Genomic DNA, 23,527 nt, shown 5'->3' with positions numbered 1-23,527 from the left:
CGCACCGCTTCTGGCAGCCCCCATTGGCCTGGAATGGCCAACTGCAGCCAGTAGGAGCTGCAATCCGCCAAACCTGCGGATGCGGCAGGTAAACAAACGGGCCCGACCCACCAGGGGGCTTACCCTAGCAGACTGTGTGCCAAAGATTGCCGATCCCTGCTCTAAGTGCTCTGGGTGTGTGGAATCCACACTTCCAGGAAATGTGAAGCCTGACACTAGTGCACTTTGATGTGTAGGTCCTACTAGCTAATTGTTCCAGCCTTCACCCTCCAAGCAAACAAAGATTCGCATACCAGATACTAATGCCAGGATTCCCACACTCAGCTTCTCAGCACAGTGAGAATTCCTCAAGGGCAACAGTGCCTGGATCCACCCTCCAAGCACCAGAGATAAGAAAGTCCTAGGCAGGTACCATTTGCTCCTCGCAGAGCAGGGGCCCAGGTTGATGCTGGAAGGAAGCCTCATTATTTGAAGATAGACAGGGCAACGCATTCCTGTCTTTCATGCTCCTAGCTAGACTGGACTTCCCCACACTGAGTCACAACATGCCCAGGGAGAAGCAGCAAGGACAGTGAATGTTTCCATGCTCCTTTAGCCTGGAGGTGGGGTTCTCCACATAGCAGCCTCAGTGACCATCTGAATCCCAGGGAACTGAGGCTTGCTCTTACGTTTAGAGAGAAACTAACTGATTTCCAGAGGAGTTGTTGAGGCTTGTCTTTCCACTGTAGATAACAACAGAGCGCTTGGAAACTCAACAGTTCCAGCCTACCAGGCAAACTGAGTCATACTTTGGGAGCTGAGGCATAGATGGTTTCTCTGCTAGTCACACTTGGAGAAACCAGTTACTTCATAGACCAGAGGGGGGAAAACTATATCTCGCGGGCCACATCCAGCCTGCAGGACCCTTCCCTCTGGCCTCTGAGCTCCTGCCAGGGAGCGGGGTCAGGACAGGCTTGCGGAGAGCCAGCCCAATTCCCTGTGGGGCGGAGTCTAGCCCCTGGCCCTTCCCTTTCTGCTCCCCTCCCTTCCTGCCTCCCTCGCAGTCACAGTTCCCTCAGCACCTGGGCAGCGTGGCTGCAGCTCCGGCCGGGCGGCACGGCTATAGCGCTGCCAGACCTGGTGCTCCAGGGTGGCGCTATCAGGGGGCAGGGGGAGTTCCAGGGAGGACGGTCAAGGGTCCTGTTGCCAGGGGCAGAGCAAGCCAGGCCCCCCTCCACTCCCAGCGTGCTTGGCCCCTGTCCCCAGCAGCCAAGCCCAGACAGGGAGCGAGCCCTGCCCGACTACCAGGGAAAGCAGCCAAACTAGCAGGGGACACACACAGGGAAAGGACTGAGCCCCCCTTTCCCCCACCCCACAGGTAACATGGGGTGGGGAGAGCAGGGAGGATTGGATAGGGGACCCCAGGAGGGGTGGTCAAGGGGTGGGGAGCAGGGAAGATTGGATAGGGGCGGGGATCCCGGGGGCGGTCGGGGGGTGGGGACTGTGGGGGCTGGATGGGGGTGGGAGTTCCAGGGGGCTGGATAGGGGGCCAGGCCACACCTCGCCTCGCTGTTTGGGGAGGCGTAGCCTCCCCCAGCCTTCCCTACCCAGCCCTTCATACAATTTCTGTATCTGATGTGGCCCTAGGGCCAAAAAGTTTGCCCACCCCTGCCATAGACCGTGCTCTTTAATGCAGCCAGATCTTCCTCTCTCCCCAAAGATAGCTGTTATAGCACAGGCACAATCACACCCCCAAAACGCCCCCCTCTTCCTCTTCTAGTGGCTATTTCACTTCCCCCAGGGAGACAATTGCTTCACAGGAAACAACCCCCCACGTCTGACTCTGGTGCTGCACTCTGACCTTTCCCTCGGTATAGTTAAGAGTAGATGCTGCTGGCATTATCACATTCACTTGGCTGAACTGTGAAGGCGGCGGGGGGGATATTCTGGCCTTTCCAGTTTCTCTCTAAACCCTCATTGCAAATAACCCTCCAGCTCCCTGTGGTTGTATTTTGTCAAGACTGCAAGGGGTGCAATACAGCTAGGACCCTCTTCTCAGACTCCCTGTGACAGGCCCACTGGGAGGCCTGATACCACAGCCCACTCCAATTCCAGGCAAATCTGATCACACTTCCTGCTTTACTTTCACTATTGCCCACCCACCCTCATGGGGCAGGAGCAAGCTCCCATTTCCTCCTATGGAAAGGGAAGTTAGGTTTCCTTGGCCCATTCAGTCCTTGGTCTCAGCTGAGACTGACAAATGGAAAAATCAATGCCAGTGGCTTTTTTGTGATAGACTCATGTGACTGTCGGAGACTGAGCCTTATCAGTATTCAGGCAAGCTCAAGAGAGATCAGAGTGACCATAAATCTCAGCACCTTCAGAAAAGAAAAGATCCACTATAAAACAACCCAGCCTGCCAAAAATAATGCCACCAAAATGCCTCCAATAAACCAAGTGAAGAGATGTGCATATTCACTTTAACAAACATGTAAGGCACTCAAGTATCATAGGAATAGGCTCATTGTAAAGAAAGAGACAAGAAGAACACGGGCCGACAGCCATCCCTGCAACCCATACACTCTTCAACTCATTTCAAACAGGAACCGAATAGCTGTGAGCAGATGAATTTCCATTACTACTGATCTGGCACAGGTTTGGCTGGGGCCCCAGAGGCAGGACAGAGAATCCATACCCCATTCACCATCCCCCTGACTGAAATAGAGCTGCAGTTGTCAGTGCAAAAGACTATATCCCATTTCATATCTCCTGAGATAGTACTTTTCAGGGTACCTGGCTTTCCAATGCTTTCAAACTACAAGTACTATACAGCAAGCTGAAAATCCAAACCCATCCTTGCATCTGGATGGTGCTTTTCTGTCTGCAGAATGCCCATAAGGAAAAGGATTGGGGTGACTGAAGGAGGACAGGGAATGAGGGGTTAGCAGCCACTGGCTGCTTTTTTTGGTACAGACTAAAACATAAGAGATGGCAGCTTGTTTGGAGAAGTGGGCAATTGTGTTGCTTAATCAGGGAGCCGGAGAGAGGGCAGCTAGGAATTCTGGGAGGAATCTGAGCAAAGGGACAAATAGCAGCTGTACATTAAGAAACCTCTGTGAAAGGTGAGATTATATAGATGGCCAAATTGTCTTCAAAGGGGAAAGAGAGTGAAAACTAGGTTTACAGCAACTCAGGGGAGCAGGCCTGGAAGGGTGTGAAGGGAGGGGGGAGAGAAATGGATCCCAAAGGGCTTTCCCTGTCCTAAATGATTGGAAATGTTCAGGAGAAACCCCCAATACAAATTTACAGCTTCTTCCTCCTTCCAAGAAGAGAATGAGGGACATAGCTCACTTCCGTCTTTATTCTCACTCAAGTCAATGCTGTTTTCGCAGCTTCGTCTCAATAGTGGCCAATGACCCTAATTAGTTTAAACCATATTATGTGACTCGATGCCTCTCCTAACTAAGTCCATACATTAAAATGGACTTCTTGACTTAAGCACGTAAATCCTAGGTCAGGTCTCAGATGGACTAATGGGCAGCACAGATTACATGCTGGAAAGATGCAGTGAAGGATCCACATGGGCCACAAAATTACAAAGTCTCCAAAGATAGCCATCCAGGCAGTGTAAATAGAAACCCACACACCAGTCCGATTCTCACACCCCATTGCTGAGGATCATCATCACAGGCCAATGAGGGGCCTGCAAGTCGTTTGAGTATTGGCCTGCTAAACCCAGGGTTGTGAGTTCAGTCCTTGAGGGGGCCATTTAGGGATCTGGGGCAAAAATCTGTCTGGGGCTTGGTCCTGCTTTGAGCAGGGGGTTGGACTAGATGACCTCCTGAGGTCCCTTCCAATCCTGATCTTCTATGATCTTAAGTCTTTACATGGAACCTACTTTTTTTCTCCTCATCTCTCTTCTGTTTGTTTAACTCCATGTAACTATGTGTGTTTTGTTTTCCAAATCAAATGCTTTAGGACCAATGCCAGCAGCACAGCCCTTGTAAGCAAACCTGCAATAAACAAGACAGCCCTAGTAAGCAATCCTACTGGAGGCAGTTTGGGACTGGGCTGCTCCCATACCTGACCACAGGCTGTGGAGAGAGCAGATTGAAACATACCAGGCTTGCACCACTGTCACCTGATTGCTGCTATCACTATCCAGGGAAACCAAAAGGGGAGGGGACCTCTCTGTAGCCACAAACCAGGCAGCTCACAAGTGACAGAGGAGGGAAAATACAAGGACAATGATTCAATCTCAAGAATTGTTATCAAGTGAGAGTAAAATCAGATTTGCAGCCTTATGTTCCTTTCCACCCCCTCCCACTCAAGCAGCTGTGTTTTAAAAAAAAAAAAAAAAAGGATCAAGAGGGGACTAGGTCTCTAAGCTGAAGGAAACAATACAACATAGCCCTCAATAATCTGACTGGCAATGTACTGTTTTGGCCTCTCTGAGCTGTGCTCCTGTCTGGCGGTGCTTTGAGTTTTAATCTGACGCTGTAAAGTAGGTTAAACAACTTCAACTGACCTACAATTAAATGACTCTGCCCAGGTATTTCCATCCTGAACAAACCTGCTCAACAGTGCAGGTGTTTAAGTAATCGCTTTGCAGCTTGCAGCCCTGTGAGAAGAAGATCTAGTGGGAGAAGGGCGCTCACTCTTATACTCAGTGATTTTTCACACCTGTCCAGCTGCTGGCTCACAGACTGGTGGGGACTGCCCCCTTTTCTCCTACTTTTACACTCTTCTGCACCACAGTGAGATGCTACACATCACAATGATGGGAAAAACAGACTGTGCATCTTATTCCAGCATGGAAATGCCACAAATGTCAACTCACGGAGAGAGTACAAATCTGGAGGGCAACCCCCAATTCTTTCCCCGTTTTGCACACACTACTACACGACCTGGCTGGCACCATCAATCAATTTACTTGTCAGGGGATGATATTTTACAGCCCAAAATGGCAAGGGTGTTGTCTTCCTTTCACTCCTCAGCACCTGAGTCAAAGTGGATATACTAAAGCATGTCTGATTAAATAGATGCCTTGAGTCCCTATGCTGGGAATTCTGAGGGCTACTGGACAAAATGTCTGTCACCCCAAATCACACTGGGGAGCAATCAAGCCAGCACTACCCTCCCTATCTAGATACATCGTCCTTCAGTACTCTCCAACCGCGCTTCCAGCTCTACAGCTTTATGATGAAGTAGCAAGCGGGGAAAAAGCATGCCCTGCCCTTCTCTTTTCACGCCTCTATTGAACAATCTAAGGTGTTTGCCCATAGCACCATGGGCAGCGGGTATAATAGGCCAGGGGAGCCTGTCTCCCCTGGTGCAGCCGCTGCCATGGGACCCAGGTTGCGGGTTTGGCGGGAGAAATTTTTGCTCTTTATTATGCCCCATGCAGGTTCTGGGGTGGCTGAGGAGAGATTATGTGCTATTCAGCTTCCTGGGTTCATTAGTAATCTCCCTGGACTCCAGGATGCTGAGTAACACACTGCCTCCTCAGCCACCCAAAGTGAGGTTCCCCCCACCGCCCATGCCCAACACTAATCAAACCCTTTGCCAGCCAATATTAGTGGCTCCTCCAGTTCAAAGCTAGGGTTCAGGTAGTAACGCCCATCAGGGGAAATTCTTGCCCAAGGCTTAATAAAAGACTCTCAGCAACAGCAAGTCAACTCATGAACGGAGCTAAGTGCATTTCTCAGCTGCCCCTCCATTCCCAGAGGCAGCTCCTCACTCATGCCATCTGGTAGATGTGCTCCAAAAGACCAGACATCAGAGCAGCTAGTGTTTGAGAGGCACTGGGAAGAGGAGGGACCCCTGAAGATGCCCCAGCATCCACCCAGGCAGGGAGGGGAAGAAGCGCTTGATTGACAGTTGTCTCCACTGGAGTTGGGTAGGTTCTAAAGGGACACGTCTCTTCTGCATCAGTCTCGACTAGTCTATATTTGGTATGTTTGAGCCCTGTCTATCCTGAGTACCTGACTAATCTTTGCTCAGTGGCTGAAGCTTCACAACCACTTCCCCCACTCCACGGAGGCTGAAAGAGAGAAGGAGCCATTCTCAATTCTCAGCAAGATTAAAGCCAGAGGTGGGGCCAGATGGTCAACCAGAGGGAGCTGAACTAAAAAGTCCACCCTGAAAAAAGTGGGCATCTGAGCACCCAATGCGCTTTCCTCCTCCCCTCTACAATGGGACCAAGCCCTAACAATGGCAAGATTTCACTTCACATCAAAAATCCGGATATTTCTAATACAATACTGGGATAATTCTAACACTCCCAGAACCCCTCACATGTGGTTACCAGCAGGCACTGGAGAGAAAACCCAAGGGTGGCCTGAATAGTACAGAGGCTTCAGCAAAGAGGCAACATCTCATTGCTTTGACAATGAGCCTCTCCAGCACACAGATCATTCCCTCTTCCCCACTCCCTGCGCTAGCTTTAATCCCTCAGAAGTCACATGTGTACTGCTATTTTACTGAATGGAATTAGAGAGACTCTCTCATTCATGTGGTCTGGGGTTCCTGCATACCCTAGTATTTAGAAGAGCCACAGCCACACCCTACATGCAGTGTATAATATGCAGAGTCTTAAAGGTCAAGGGCACCTGAGCTATTCAGTTCTAACTCTCACAGCTTAGAATCAAGCCACTCTTCCAAGAATGGGGGATGAGATGGGAACAGCAACAACTCAAATAAGATGGGTCCTTCCCAGGCCTTCAGGTCTTATTCTGCCTGACACTGAAACCAGAACGTAGTGAGCTCTGCCCCAGATGAGGATGAAAAGAACCCAACCCCAGAAAAACTTACCCCACCAGAAAAAATAGGTTGATGCCCACCACAATCCAAGGCCCCTCACAGCTGAGAGGTGAACATGGGGCATGATTCTCCTGTAACATCACTGCATGGCACAGGCATCCCCTAGCCCTGTCACATCAACCAGCACTATTATATCTCAACGCTCTCCCATGCCTAACAGTATTCAGCATGATTATCTATCACCATCCTTACTCATCAACCCCTGACATGGTTATTTCCCAATCCCACAGGTAAATCAAGTCCCATTCCAGAGATACTGAACCCCTCAGACCACTCTCAGGTAAAATCTCAGATTAACTGCAGTGAGTGAACCAGATGGGGAGGGGCTGTGTGGGAGTCAATGGGCATTATTCCTTGGACTTTCCCTTGTATCTTCCAAGTCAATTCTGTTAACTCTCTAAATAATTATTATACACACACTATTACCATCCTTCCTGGATCCAAAAAACTGCCTGTGGCTTTGGTTATCCCCAATATATGAAAACTCTTCCAGATTCATCACAGATACAGAGGTCACATGGGGCCACTATTCACACACAGGATGATTTGTAATATGATCCTTGGGCTAAGGCTTGTGTGTTATTCCAAATGTACAAAGACAGCAAGAAGCTGAGAATTGTGGCTCAACAGCTACAAGGCACCTTGCTCTGGCAACTGGATAGGATTCAGTGTGTGCCATTTCCTCTGACTTCATCTTGACTGGAAAAGCCAAATAAAATGTATCTGAACCCAGCTGAGGTGGTGGGGCTGGTTGGGGGCCACTCTGACACTAAAAAGCACAATTGCAGAGCCCAGACTTTAGATTCAAAAAGGCATCATCCCCTCCCATCTCTTCAGCAGGCTCCTGACAAGAGATTAACTCCTGTATCAAATCACCTTACCTCTCCCCCTGCCCAGATCTGACCTCCACACTCAGTCATAGTAGAGTAAGGGGCCAATTTGATGTCTTAGGTAGCCCCAAGTCACTTTGTCAGCAGGCCCAGCTTCCCATACCTGGCAAACTATTTGTAACTCACGTGAAGGCAAAGAAGAGGGTGGTGGCTCCCACTAGGAAGATGGCAGCAGCTGAGACCGGGACGTATTTGCTGGGTTTGAATCTCTTTCCAGATGCTGCTGGCATGTTGGAGCTCTGGTGGGGGATCCGCCCTGCAGCATAGCCCAGGCCCAACTGGAGTCAGAATGGACACGAAAAGGGGGAGGGGACCTTCAGAAAGGAGGAGGAGGGGGGCAGAGGGGGAAGACGGGAGGGAGAAGCCGTGGGGGTAAGCAGTTACCCAACTTCCTGAAATACACTTAGAGAGTGATCCAAATGGAGCAGAAGGCAGGAGGAAATAATCCAGAGGAAGGATCCACACCGATTCCTGAAGGGAGAGGCCCAAGAACACAGCCAAGGGAGTCCACGCTGCTCCCTGAGAGTTTGGGGATGTACAGAAGGAGATTTAAAAAATAAAATAGGAACCTGAATTCCAGTTTAAACTACTGCTGGAACACGACAGCTGGGAGCAGCCAAACTACAGGTGCAGAAGCACCTCCCCAAGCAGCTTGTGGCAAAGGCTGGCTTCAAAAGTAGAGGCAAAGAGATTTTATAAGTTAGGGTGGGGAAAGTGGCAAATGGAAGTTGCAGAACTCTGCAGCACATGGAGGGAAGCCAAGCTGAGGAAGTCCTTTCCACCCCGGTGAGTACTCCGGGAAAGGTGACCAACTCAGGAATATGCCGCCATTAGATCTCTTTGAAAAAACCCACACCAAAATCCCAAGGTAGCCTCCTCTCCTTTTCCTTTTTAATCTGTTCCTGGTATCCAGCAGTCTCCTCCAGTCACCGCTCAGGTGGACGGGGTTATCCTGAAACAATGTGCTTGTCTTCCTCACACTGCTTGGCCCTCTCCTCCCCCTCACCCGAGGCAGTCGCAGAAACACACTCCCTGATTTCACCAGGATCTGAGGCTGGCTAGCGGTGGTTGTTTAATTTTATTTATTTCTCTCTTGACGGCTAAAGCTGGGTAACAGCTGGTGCGAGGTTGAGCTGTAAATCCTTTTCTTTGAAAGGGGGGGTTGGAGGGTGAAGTCAGTTGGCTTGTGCGTTTTCGTCCTCTTCCTATTTGTTCCCTTTTGTATGACACCCAAAACTCTAGTTTCCACTTGGTTTTTATGAACAAAGTTGAATTTCAAATCCTTTCTGTGGTGATGGTCTCCACAAAATCCTGAGCAGGTGAGGTGAGACTTGAAAGTTTTCAGACAATTCTGTTAAAACGCCAGAATGCAACTGATAATTAAAACAATGCTGACTGGGCCCTTCTCACCCATGGCCTGGGAATCTAAGTCTGTTCCAAGCTGCTCCATTTTCATCTCCCTCCCCCATATAAAACCATTCCTCAATCCATATTTGTTAAAAAAATCATAAAATAATTAAAACTTGACATCTGGAACTCCACGCTTTATCTAGGGGAGAAAAAAAAAACAATTAACAAGGGAAGTCAGGAAAAATAACCATTTAACATATTTAATATTAATAATGCACTCTGCATCTTCAAGGTACTATATAAGCATTAGTTTGAAGAGGAAAACATGGTCTAGGTTGGTGATCAAGAGATGTTGCGCTCTCACCCAACTCTGAAACAGACTCACTCTATAGGCTTGGGCATGTCAGTTAACATCTCTGAGACTCAGTTTCTACATCTGCATAATTGGAAAATGATACACAACTCTCACTGAGAGAGAAACTTATTTTTAGTCACTAACTGACTGCCTTAAGCATGTTAACTGGCTGATAGTTAGTTATCTACTGTAACAGGACAGCCAACATATCTGAAAGGACGTTCCACTGAATAAGGCTGCAAATTTTAAAGATGCATACAAATAAGTGTTCTATCAGACTTTGGGAATTGATTTTGTTTTTAAGGTCTTCAGCATAGGCCTATATCCCCCTTTCCCCAGCACAGAGTAATCACTGTTCTGCTTTGTCCAATCTCTCATCTCCAGCTGCTCCTACTTTCTCATCCAACCCAATCACTCAACACTGAATATTTCATCTTCCCTTCCAATCCTTCTCCACTGCCTCCCTCTTCTATCCTCACAGGCAACTCCACTGTCACAGTTTCCCCAGCTCACCACCACAGCAGCATCTTCAACTCTTCCCTCCACACCCCCATTCCCTCTATGTCCTGTTTCTTCCTCTCTGATATCACCAGGATCTGCCCTTTCTTTGCTAACCCCACCACCCGCACCTTTCACCACATCTCGTTCATCTCTCACCTCCACTTCCAGGACCACCTTCTCTTCCACCTCTCACCTTTCCCCCTTTAGGCCACCATAAATCCCTCCATTATTTCTCATTCTCTCCACCTCATCAAATTCAAGCTCTCTCTTCTCATCTGCAAGATGCCTACTCACTATTCTAATTTTGTCCTCTTCTCACACCCACTTATTCATTACAGCTCCTCCCAATGTTCTCTCATTACTCCTCCTTTCATCACCTCTTCCTTCTCTGCTTTGGGTCTTCCACTACACTTCCTCTTAGATGCCTGAACAGTTTCACTCTTCCTGTTTGCCAGGAGCCCTGTCTCTCCTTAAAATCCATTTCTCTGAGAAATCTTTCCCATTGTGTTTTCCTCCCCACAAGTCTCTCCACCCCTTGTCTGAACTGCTGCCCTGTATCTCATCACTCCAAGACTATCAGACCTACACGGCAAGGAACGCGACTTACTCTATTCTTTGTAAAGAAGAGTGCACATTCACCATGCTAGAGAAACAATTTGTAATGATTTCACAACATTTCACTACTTATTTCCATTGCCACTGCTAATCATTGCTGTTTCTGTTTAACTTCCTGTAATACAATGGTACAAGCATTACAAGTAGAATGCTTGTGGAGATCAGCTTACTGGGGAGGAGAGGGGAGTTCTGTCTCCATGACCAATTCCCTAGTCTGCGCTGTTTTGCAAAATACAGTGGTGGTTTGCATGATGTGGTTATCTATCGCAGTGCAAATTAAGGCAGAAATCTCAACTCAGTTTACATGGGATAGGCCACCAAATAACCCTAAGTTCTCTGGGATAGGGACCAACTTTTTGTTGTGTTTGTACAGCACTTAGAACAATGGGGTTCTGGTCCATGATAAGGGCTCCTGGGTACTACATTAACACAAACAGTAAATAATAGGGCAAGGGTGTTTTGTAACTACTATCCCAAGAACATATCCAAAACAGCAGCTTACAGAGGAAAGGCCCTGTACTCAATTCCTAACCCCCTCAGCCATCCAGTCTACCCTTGGTTAGTGTAAATCTACAACTCATTTGGAGAAGTTAAACCTCCAAACTGCACTCTTTTCACCATCCTCTGCCTTTGTACCCCATGACATGCCTGTTACATTTCTTCCATTTCTGAATAGAGATGCACTGGCCAGCCCAGGAGATCAGCCTCTCCCTTCCACTGGCATCTGAATTGATAATTTTATTAAAATAAAGAAGCTAGTCACATAATTGACCCTATTCCCTTTTTAAATTTGTCATCCAAACTTAAGAATTTCAACTGTCCCAATATTGACTGGGTACGACACCTCAGGATGGGATGCAGAGAGAAAGTTCCTTTACACCTTAAATGACTGCTTCTTGGAGTAGCTAGTCCTCCCACAAGAGGAGTGACAATTCTTGATTTAGTCCTAAATCAACAGGATCTGGTCCAAGAGGTGAATATAGCTGGTCTGCTTGGTAATAGTGACCATAATATAATTAAATTTTACACCCCTGTGGCAGGGAAAACATCACAGCAGCCCAACACTGTAGCATTTAATTTCAGAAAGGGGAACTATACAAAAATGAGGAGGTTAGTTAAACAGAAATTAAAAGGTACAGGGCTAAAAGTGAAATCCCTGCAAGCCACAGGGAAACTTTTTAAAGACACCATAATAGAGACTCAACTTAAATGCATACCCCAAATTAAAAAACATAATAAGAGAACCAAAAAGTGTCACCAGTGGCTAACCAAAGTAAAAAAAGTAATGAGAGGCAAAAAGGCATCCTTTAAAAAGTGGAAGTTAAATCCTAGTGAAGAAAATAGAAAGGAGCATAAACTCTGGCAAATGAAGTGTAAAAATATAATTAGGACAACAAAAAAGAATTTGAAGAACAGCTAGCCAAAGACTCAAAAAGTAATAGCAAAAAATGTTTAAGTACATTAGAAGCAGGAAACCTGCTAAACAACCAGTAGAGTCACTGGATGATCGAGATGCTAAAAGAGCACTCAAGGACAATAAGGCCATTGCAGAGAAACTAAAGGAATTCTTTGCATCCGTCTTGACGGCTGAGGATGTGAGGAAGATTCCCAAACCTGAGCCAATCTTTTTAAGTGACAAATGTGAGGAACTGTCCCAGATTGAGGTGTCATTAGAGGTGGTTTTGGAATAAAATGATAAACTAAACAGTAATAAGTAAGGCTACGGGTATTTTTAGTAAAAGTAAACAAAAATTCAAGGCCCGTGACCTGTCCATGACTTCTACTATATACCCCTGACTAAATCTGGGGGGAGAGCAGCCTGGGTGGGCCCGCAGATGCTGGGAGGGCAGCCCGGGGCACCATGGCGGCTGGGTGGGGACCGGGGGGCGGGCAGGGCGGGGGGGAGGCTGGCAGCCCAGGCAGGCCCGCCTGGGGGGTGGGGTGGTGCTGGGGGGGTGGGGGGTGGGGATTGGCGGCCAGCAGGTTGGAGCGCGGCCCCCCCCCCCGCCAGCTCCTCGCTCAGCTCCTGGCAGAGGCATGGCCTCCAGGCAGCTCTGCCTGCCCCAGAAGCCAGAGCTGCCCAGCCCCAGAGCGCCGGGAACTGTGGCTAATGGGAGCTGGGCAAGGAGGCTGCGGAGCTGCACAGGCAGCAGGCTGGCCACCACACACCCCACCTAGGAGAGCAAGAGGGATGCCAGCGCCAGGCTGCTGCGTGCAGAAGGTCACGGAGTCACGGACGGAATGTGTGACTTGACGTTAACTCACAGCCTTAGTATAAGTACCAGGACCAGATGGCATCCACCCAGAAGAGTTGAAGGAAAAGGATCAAAAATTGCAGAACTACTAACTGGAGTCTGTTACCTATCATTTAAATCAGCTTCTGTACCAGATGACTGGAGGATAGCTAATGTGACACCAATTTTTAAAAAGGGCTCCAGACGTGATTCCGGCAATTACAAGTCAGTAAGCCTGACTTCAGTACCGGGCAAACCAGTTGAAACTCTAGTAAAGAACAAAATTGTAAGTCACATGGATGAACATAATTTGTTGGGGAAGAGTCAACATGGCTTTGTAAAGGGAAATCATGGCTCACCAATCTACTAGAATTCTTTGAGGGGGGCAACAAGCGTGTGAACAAGGAGGATCCAGTGGATATAGTGTACTTAGATTTTCAGAAAGCCTTTCACCAGGCCCCTCACCAAAGGCTCTTAAGCAAAGTAAGCTGTCATGGGATAAGAGGGAAGGTCCTCTCATGGACTGATAAAACCGGTTAAAAGATAGGAAACAAAGGGTAGGAATAAATGGTCTGTTTTCAGAATGAAGAGAGGTAAATAATGGTGTCCCCCAGGGATCTGTACTGACAGACTGCGAAGAGCTACAAAAGGATCTCTCAAAACTGAGTGACTGGGCAACAAAATGGCAGATTAAATTCAATGTTGATAAATGCAAAATAATGCACATTGGAAAATATAATCTCAGCTATACATATAAAATGATGGGGTCTAAATTAGCTGTCACCTCACAAGAAAGAGATCTTGAAATCATGGACAGTTCTCTGAAAACATCCACTCAATGTGCAGCGGCAGTCAAAAAATGCTAACAGAATGTGAGGAACCATTAGGAAAGAGATAGATAATAAGACAAAAAATATCATAATGCCACTATATAAATTCATGGTACGCCCACACCTTGAATACTGCATGCAGTTCTGGTTGCCTATCTCAAATAAATTATATATATATATATATATAAAGAATTGTAAAAGATACAGAGAAGGGCAACAAAAACGGTTAGGGTATGGAGCAGCTTCCAAATGAAAGAGAGAAAAAAAAGACTGGGACACTGTTCAGCTTGGAAAAGAGAGGACTAAGGGGGGAATATATTAGAGATCTATAAAATCATGAATGGTGTGGAGAAAGTGAATAGGGAAGTGTTATCTACCCCTTCACATGACACAAGAACCAGAGGTCACCTGATGAAATTAATAGGCACCATGTTTAAAACAAACAAAAGAAATACACTGTCAACCTGTGGAACTCATTGCCAAGGGATGTCATAAAGGACAAAACTATAACTGGGTTCAAAAAACAATTAGATAAGTTAATATAGGATAGGTCCATCAATGGCTATTAACCAAGGTGGTTAAGCCTCTGATTGCCAGATGCTAGTACTGGATGCCAGGGAATGGCTCACTTGATAACTGCCCTGTTCGTTTTATTTCCTCTGAATAAATGGCCACAATCAGAGGACAGTATAGTGAGCTAGATGAATCATTGGTCTGACCCAGTTTGGCTGTTCTTAAATAAGAAAAAGGTTTTATTGGCATGAGTTTAGGATGAGTGTTACCCATGAGCGAAGCTCTTCATATTATCAGAATACACAAAATATTGGAAAGTCATCTGGGAGCTTATACATTATATATATATACATATACACACACACACACACACACACACACATATATATATATACACACACACACCTCTACCTCAATATAACGCTGTCCTTGGGAGCCAAAAACTCTTACCGCGTTATAGGTGAAACCGTGTTATACTGAACTTGCTTTGATCCGCCGGAATGTGCAGCCCCCCCCGCCCGGAGCACTGCTTTACCGCATTATATCCAAATTTGTGTTATATTGGGTAGCGTTATATCGAGGTAGCAGGGTATATATAAACTCCCAAATGGTTTTCCGATATTTTGTGTATTCTGATACCTGCTTTTAAGAAACACCCCAAAATAAAATTTTAATACATTAAACTTCACCCAACCCACCCTATCACTTGTGGATTCAGGGGGAAAGGCCTCTTCTGTATTTACAAGGTTTGCTTGCAGGTGATTATTTGTAGTAAATGGTTTCATCTAGAACTTCCTGTTTTCACTCACATGTGAATGTCCCTGAACAGTATCATTTGAGGCTGAAATTTTCCGTGTTTGATCTTGGCCTAAAATTATTTTTTCTAGAGTAAAAAATGTAACTAGGTCTAGACTAGAATTTAAAGGTGTGTGATGTTAGACTGAGTTAGGTGGCTGGATTTTAGAAGGTGTAACATCACACCTTTAAATCCTCAGCTGGACAAGGTCTGTTTTTTGGGAGTTCACACTTCTATGGAAGCATAGTCCATATGTGCATTGTTGCAGCCAGTGATTGGTGCTTCTGATAGGCAGTCTGATTGTGTGGATAGGACTGAGGCAGGAGATGTGGGTTTTATTCCTGACTCTGCAACTGGAGTCACTGTGACATCTTGGGCAAGACATTTCACCTATGTGCCTCATCTGTGAAACGGGGATAATACTTGCTCTCCTTTGTAAAGCACTTTGAGATCTGTAGCTGGAAAGCAGGGCTATATGGGTTTACTAGTACAGTAGTAGTAGCAGCAGCTAGGCCGGCACACTGTGCCTATTACCTCTGGAGTAAGACTTTTACCCCTCCTTTTCCTCCTCTTTAAAAAAAAAATATAGAAAATGAAATGCATAAAACAACCACCGGTGCAAATTTTAGGTCTTATAGTAGGCACTGCACATAAGGAAATGCAAAAATAAAGTTTTGCCAACCCCTGGCAATATTAACAGCTTGTGTGTAATATTTTCTATTCGGTGTTTTTTTTTTTGTTTTTTTTTTTAACATATTCTCTAAGAAAAACAGGAGAAGAAAATTGATTTAAAATGATAAGCTCTTTGATACAGGGGCTTTTTTTGTTTGTTATTTAATTACAGTGCCTAGTAGAATAGGGCCCTGATTCCTAATTGGGCTGTCTGGAGGCTAACTCAGTACAAAGAAGATATTTCATATGAACAGTGTGCCCAAGTTAATGTTGCTATGGGAATCTTAATATTTATATTTCCTGACTCTGATTCTGAGCTGTACAACCCTACAGTTGCATTAATACAGGACTAATTTTGCATTTAACTTTGTTAATTTTTATCTGTAGGTTACATCTGAATCTATCTATATAATATATTTGTCTTTAATGAAAAGATGCCTTTCACTTACCCAGGTTCTGTAATGTCAAGGCCCTTCATTTTCAGTTGTTATTTTGTTCAGAATTTCTCAGTGTTTATTACAAAAAAATTAATATGTATGAAAATCAGTGCAAAGAAATAACTTCACTTTTTTGGGTAATAGTGAGATGAATATTACCCCTAATATTCATCTCACTATTACCCAAAAAAGTGAAGTTATTTCTTTGCACTGATTTTCATACATATTAATTGGGAGGACAGAAAAAAGCAACAAAAAGAAAAAAGTAGAAGTATTGAAAGTAAAAGCAGTTTAATGCTATGGTGTATTTTAGGAACTGCCCATTAACAGCAAGTACATATACGCATGTGTAGGTTTTTGCGTATCCTCCATTACTTTGCTTTACATTTATACTTAGACTAATTTATTAACATAAATACACCTACATCTAATGCATTGGATTTCCTTAAAATAATCAGGAATTTCATGTACACTGTACTAAAGTGGTCCAAATTTCAGGTGAATATTGGTAAAAAAATAGCTTTGGTAAAATCTGGGAAATGTTAGGTAAAAACTGAAAACAAAGGGCTTTATGTTTCATAGATGACCTTCCCTGCAGAGGTGCTGTCTGGAACTCCTTTCAGATTCCATTAGCATCTCTCCCAGCTGGAAACCAAAGGCTTTTGTAACAGAAGTGATGTACTTCTTTTGGTGAAGTGAGAGAGCCTTGGTCTGGATTGGCTGTGTCTTTCTGGCCACTGGACTGGCCTATTTAAAAACACCATGTAAATCTCCCATCCCAGCATAAGAATAACCATGCTAGATCAGGCCAAAGATCCATCTAGCCCAGTATCATGTCTTCTGACAGTGGCCAATGCCAGGTGCCCCAAAGGGAATGACCAGAACAGGTAATCATCAAGTGATCCATTCCGTCACCCATTCCCAGCTTCTGGCACACAGAGCCTAGGGACACCATCCCTGTCCATCTCAGCTAATAGCCACTGATGGATATATCCTCCATGAACTTTTCTAGTTCTTTTTTGGGACGCTGTTATAGTCTTGGCCTTCACAACATCCTTTGGCAAAGACTTCCACAGGTTGACTGTGCGTTGTGTGTAAAAATATTTCCGTTTGTTTTAAACCTGCTGCTTATTAATTTCATTTGGTGACCCCTAGTTCTTGTGGTATGAGGAATAAATAACACTTCCTCATTTACTTTCTCCACACCAGTCATGATTTTATAGACTTCCATCATATCCCCCGTTAGTCGTCTCTTTTCCAAGCTGAAAAGTCCCAGTCTTATTAATCTCTCCTCATATGGCAGCTGTTCCATACCCCGATCATTTTTGTTGCCCTTTTCTGAACCTTTTCCAATTCTAATATATCCTTTTTGAGATGGAGCAACCACATCTGCACGCAGTATTCAAGATATGGGCATACCATGGATTTATATAAAGGCAATATGATATTTTCTGTCTTATTATCTATCCCTCTCTTAATAATTCCCAACATTCTGTTCTTTTTTTGACCACCGCTGCACACTGAGTGGATGTTTTCAGAGAACGATCTACGACTTCCAAGAGTTCATATAGGAAGGCAATTTGGATTTAGACAGAGCAGTAATATACAGGGCAGGGTATCATTTGGATTTACACAGAGAAGGGGTGACACAGAGCAGGGCATAATTTAGATTTACAGAGATAGGTGGCAATATTCAGAGCAAGGAATCATTTGGATTTTACACATAGTTCCCTTGGGGGGTAATTTTTCAGTTATTTTGTAAATGCCACCAACAACAGCACAAAACTAACGTGCTTGCCAGTTAGTTCATTGCCCCATTTGATGGCATCCATGGTGCATGCTGGAAAATGCTTGTGTGTGTGACTGATCCATGCTGCACTCTACCCAAAGTGCCGCATAAGACAGAAGCGGCCTGTAAACAAAGTTGGGATGCTAGATTTTCAATCATAGTGGGACATAACAGTCAGTGCATCTCAGCTCAGATATTAATCTTTGACAAAATATACACTTTATTATACAAAAATATCCTACCGGCAATAGCAAAAACTACCTCAGTCGAGGTCCAAGCTGTCCTTGGACAAGTAACTTTAAACCCCCCGCCCCCACACACACACTAACCCAGGTTTACCCAGGAAGGGGTCATTAGCCTGAGTTTATTAGAATGGGGTGAATTGTAGGTTCCTTTTGGGGCTGTAATTGTAATCTATATTGGGGTAAAGAAATTTGGAAGTGGATGCAACTGACATTTACTCAGGTGGATGAGTGGTAACTTTTCTGATCTATGGGTATATAATACAGGGCAACTATCTGAGAAGTCTATTTTAGGTACTTATCTGGTAGGGTGACCAGATGTCCCAATTTTATAGGGACAATCCTGATATTCGGGGCTTTTTCTTATATAGGCGCCTATTACCCCCACACACACAGTCCCAATTTTTCATACTTGCTGTCTGGGCACCCTGTTATCTGGCCCCCCCATCACCCTGTGAGGTAGGGAAGTGCTATTACCCCAATTTTACAGATGAGAATTGAAGCACAGAGAGGCTAAGTGACTCACCCATGGTCACCCAGGGAGTCTGTGATGGAGCTGAGAACTGAACTTGGGTCTCCAAATCCTAAAATAACACCTTTTCTTTTCATGCAAAGGGTAGGGGAACTCCAAGAGAGAGAAAACAGGTTTTATGCAGGGAAGGCACTATAATCCAGTTGGGGGAAGAATTGAATTCAGGGAAATGGGGATTCCAAGACCAGGAAACAGGACTTGCACAAGTGAACATTGTTTCAGAGTGGGAGCCATGTTAGTCTGTATCAGCAAAAACAACAAGGAGTCCTTGTGGCACCTTAGAGACTAACAAATAATCCAAGAGGGGAGAAGGGGTGGTGAAGAGTGGCGGTACACCAGGGAACATGGCATACAATCCAGGGATGGAGGCAACAGGAGTGGAAATATAGATGTGCTGGCTAGCGAATAGGGATGTAAAGCCAGGGAAATTAATTAATTAGGGATCACAAGTGGGGTTATAGTGGCAAAGTCAGACTCAAAAGATAGTAAGGGTCCACACCAGAATAAAGGGGGATAGGGGAAAGGAGGGTTGCACATGGGTGACGGAATTCAATACAAGGAAGGAGGGCTGCAGGGTGGAGAGAATCAGCAGGAGAATCATTCTGAATAGGGGTTCACACACAGGATACAATGAGCAGGGAGAGGTCATATATGGGGAAAAGAGTCTCTGTGGGGGAAGGGAGTCACGCATGAGGGGAGGGAACCAGGGGTCTCCAGATCACACACAAAGAAAGGGCTTCTATGGGAGACCAGATCTCGGGGGAGGCAGGGGTGTTGAGAGGAGTCTCTGTGGTGGAGGAATCTATGGAGGCGGGGATACTGAAAGGGGAGGGGACGTAGGGGCAAAGGTCTGTGTGGTCTCTTTAGGAAGAGGGGCAGTTTGGCAGAGGACTTTGTGGGTGTTATGGGGTGTCTCTTTAGGGGGTGGGCTCTATGGGAGTGGGGATGTCTCCCTGTTTGGGGAAGGGTGTGTAGGTGCTGAAGAGGTCCCTGTGTAGGGAGGGGCAGGGTGGAGGTACTAGGGAAGAGGCATCTGTGAATGCTGGGGTTGTCTGTAGGGGAGAAGCACTGTGGTGGATGGGGTGCTGAAGGGAGAGGAGACTTTGGGTGCTGTGGAGTGTCTCCATAGGGGGAGGATCAGTATACAGGAAGGGTCTGTGGGTGCTGAGGAATGTCTCTCTGTAGGTGGAGGGGCAGTGTGGGGCAAGGGTGGTGGGGAGAGGGGTCTCTGTGCGGGGGGTGCCAACAGGGGGAGAAGCAGTGTGGAGGCAGGGGTCTCTGGGGCAGGAGGACCAGTGTAAGGCGGGATATGTCTCTGTGGGAAGAGGAACAAGCTTGGGGCAGGGGTGCTGAGAAGGTGTCTGTATGGGGTGGGACTGTGTGGGGTTGAGGAGGGGCAGTGGGGACACGGGCTCTGTGCAGGTGGGGCGCTGGAGAAAGGGGGCAGTGAGGGGGTTGAGGGGTCTGAGGGGAGGGGCAGTGTGGGGGTTGAGGGGGCAGCGGGCACTGACGGAGGAAGGGGTGCTGAGAAGGTGTGTGTATGGGGAGGAGCAGTGGGGGGGCTGAGGGGTCTGAGGGGGAGAGCAGTGAGGGGTCTGAGGGGAGAGCAATGGGAGGGGCAGTGTGGGGTTGAGGGGAGGGGCAGTGGGGACATGGCACTGACGGAGGAAGGGGTGCTGAGAGGGTGTGTGTAGGAGGGGGCAGTGTGGGGGTTGAGGGGAGGGGCAGCGTGACGGAGGAAGGGGTGCTGAGAGGGTGTCTGTATGGGGAGGGGCAGCGGGGTTGAGGGTCTGAGAGGAAGGGGCAGTGTGGGGGTTGAGGAGAGGGTCAGGGGGGGACACGGGCTCTGTGCAGGTGGGGGCACTGGAGGAAGGGGGCAGTGCGGGGGTTGAGGGATCTGGGCGGGGAGTGGCAGTGTGGGGGTTGAGGGGAGGGGCAGCGTGACGGAGGAAGGAGTGCTGAGAGGGTGTGTATATGGGGAGGAGCAGTGCGGGGGTTGAGGGGTCTGAGGAGGGCAGTGGGGACACGGGCTCTGTGCAGGTGGGGTGCTGGAGAAAGGGGGCAGTGAGGGGTTGAGGGGTCTGGGGAGGGGCAGCGCGGGGTTGAGGATCTGAGGAAGGGCAGTGGGGACACGGGCTCTGTGCAGGTGGGGCGCTGGAGAAAGGGGGCAGTGAGGGGTTGAGGGGTCTGGGGAGGGGCAGCACGGGGGTTGAGGGGTCTGAGGGGAGGGGCAGTGGGGGACACGGGCTCTGTGCAGGTGGGGTGCTGGAGAAAGGGGGCAGTGAGGGGGTTGAGGGGTCTGGGGAGGGGCATGGGGGTTGAGGATCTGAGGGGTGGGGCAGTGGGGACACGGGCTCTGTGCAGGTGGGGCGCTGGAGAAAGGGGGCAGTGAGGGGGGTTGAGGGGTCTGGGGGGAGGGGCAGCGCGGGGGTTGAGGGCTCTGAGGGGTGCGGCAGTGGGGGACACGGGCTCTGTGCAGGTGGGGGTGCTGGAGAAAGGGGGCAGTGAGGGGTTGAGGGGTCTGGGGAGGGGCAGCGGGGGTTGAGGGGTCTGAGGGAGGGGCAGTGGGGACACGGGCTCTGTGCAGGTGGGGCGCTGGAGAAGGGGGCAGTGAGGGGGTTGAGGGGTCTGGGGAGGGGCAGCGGGGGTTGAGGGGTCTGAGGAGGGGCAGTGGGGACACGGGCTCTGTGCAGGTGGGGGGTTGAGGGTCTGAGGGGAGGGGCAGTGGGGGACACGGGCTCTGTGCAGGTGGGGGTGCTGGAGGAAGGGGGCAGTGGGGGGTTGAGGGGTCTGAGGGGAGGGGCAGTGGGGGACACGGGCTCTGTGCAGGTGGGGGCGCTGGAGGAAGGGGGCAGTGAGGGGTTGAGGGGTCTGGGGAGGGGCAGCGCGGGGTTGAGGGGTCTGAGGAGGGGCAGTGGGGGACACGGGCTCTGTGCAGGTGGGGGTGCTGGAGAAGGGGGCAGTGGGGGTTGAGGGGTCTGAGGGGAGAACAGTGGGGGTTGAGGGGTCGGGGCAGTGGGGGTGCTGGATACTGCGCGCTACGGGGGAGGGCCGGTGAGAGGGGAGAGATCGGTGGGGGGGGGATGAGGCTGTCCAGGAGCGCAGAGGGGGGAGGGGTCGGTCTCTCTCTCTCTCTCTCCGGGCCAGTGTCCGATGCCGGGGGCGGCTAGGCCCGGAGCGAGGCCCGGCCTCCCCGAGGCGCTTTTCCCCGGCTCCCCGCGCTGCCCATGGAGATGGGCCCGGCCCAGCCCGCACTCACCCGCACCGCACAGTCGCTCCCTCCGCCTGCGCCCGGCCCGGCCCGGCCCGGCTCCCTGTGTGAGAGGCGCGTCCAGGCAGCAGGGAGGAAGCGCGCGCTCCCGAGCCCATTCGGGCGCGCGCTCCGCTCGCCGGTTGGTCCCAAGGCGCGCGCTCCGCCCACTCCTCCCCCCCACCGAGCGGCCGTCGCCGGGTCGCGCGCCCGTCCGAATACTGCCAGTAGCTGATTGGCGGAAGGGAGAGCGAGAGAAGGAAGAGCTGTTGCACATGCCCAGAGAAGTGGACAACCACGTCATCGCTCTGCGCGTGCGCCAGAGCCTCGCAATCAGGGAGGAGGGGTAGGGGGGCAGAGGAGCGGACCACTGAGCGATGGGATGTTCAGCGCGTGCTCGGGACCCACTCGGTTCCAGAGGCCAGATTCGTACCCGCCATGCTGATTGACAAATTCCCTGTCCAATCAGTGCTCATCCCCGCCTAGCGTGATAAAACGTGCACTGCCAGTGGCTGATCCGGGAGATCGCCTTAAAGAACTCGCCCCTCTGGTTAGATTGATTATTGGGGGAGGGGCTCTATTTAAAGCAATTAAAAAACCAGCAGAGGGGATTGATCCCCCCGCCAACCCAGTGAAACCATGGGCTAGCCCATCCCAGTGTCTAGGGGGGTGACCCCCAACCCAGTGACTCCATGGTACAGTTCACCCCCAGCCTGTGCAACACACCCCATCCCAATGAGTCCATGGTCCAGCCCCACCACCGTCCCATTGTCAGTGGGTGTGACCCCCCACCCCCGTCCCAGTGACACCATGATAGAGCCACACAGAGTCCGGTGGCACCTTATAGACTAACAGACGTATTGGAGCATGAGCTTCCGTGGGTGAATACGCACTTCGTCGGATGCATGATAGAGCCCAGCATCTAGGTTATCTCCTTGCTCCCACCTTATACTCCAAGCAGGATGCCAAACAGCTCAGGTGAGCTGTAAAGAAAAATGAGGAGGAAGGAATAGCTCACTATTCTCTGCAAACACCTGCATGTTGTTAAGAGACAACGGCATGACAAGACAAAACCAGAACACCCCAGAGATCAAAAGGACTACAGCAATTTAAAAAGGAACTCTCTCTCAAGAGGGGAAGTTGCTCCAGGCAATCAGGCTCTGTTTGCCAGAAGCTGCGAATGGGCCACAGGGGATGGATCACTTGATGATTACCTGTTCTGTTCATTCCCTTGGGGCACCTGGCATTGGCCACTGTTGGAAGACAGGCTGTTGGGCTAGATGGACCTTTATTCTGCCCCAACATGGCATTCTTATGAAGACTAATATGCAGGGCCCCTGCTGGGGCATATGAAGTTAGATGAGGTAATGATCAGGGGATAGGAGACATGCATATAGCAGAGACAGTCTCTGCACTAAAGCAGTCACAGTTTAAATGGACAAGAGACAAAGGGAGGATCATTATTCTCTTTTTACAGAGGGTAACTGAGGCCCAGAGATGCTAAATGACTTGCCTGAGGTCATACAGGTGACCTGCAGCAGAGCCAGGAATTGAACCAGATGTCCTGAGTCATAGCACAGGTAAGGCCAGCCTCCCTCACTAATGCTGGTGTTCTACCACCTGAGCTGGGTGAGCTCCAACTATCATGCAAGGGGCTGGAACAAGGAAAACACCTGATTGACTGACATTCCACCCCACAGGCTTATGGGACACAAAATGC

At 48.6% G+C, this 23,527-nt stretch overlaps 1 protein-coding gene across 1 annotated transcript in view; it reads right to left on the bottom strand.

The window, feature by feature from the left end:
* The window catches only part of ZDHHC5 (zinc finger DHHC-type palmitoyltransferase 5), a 41,527-nt gene extending 19,423 nt beyond the window's left edge, over positions 1-22,104 (bottom strand). The window contains exons 1-3 of the mRNA XM_039535418.1: positions 21,817-22,104; positions 8,261-9,240; positions 7,818-7,947 (exon numbers count right to left, since the gene is read on the bottom strand). Of these exons, the coding sequence (XP_039391352.1) occupies positions 7,818-7,921 (104 nt within the window). The 5' untranslated portion in view covers positions 7,922-7,947; positions 8,261-9,240; positions 21,817-22,104. The remainder of the gene's footprint in view (positions 1-7,817; positions 7,948-8,260; positions 9,241-21,816) is intronic.
* Positions 22,105-23,527: the final 1,423 nt, after the last annotated feature.

This window comes from Mauremys reevesii, linkage group 4 (assembly GCF_016161935.1).
Source record: "Mauremys reevesii isolate NIE-2019 linkage group 4, ASM1616193v1, whole genome shotgun sequence".
In the NCBI taxonomy this organism is placed as follows: Eukaryota; Metazoa; Chordata; order Testudines; family Geoemydidae; genus Mauremys; species Mauremys reevesii.
This window is presented reverse-complemented; position numbering and strand designations above follow the sequence as displayed.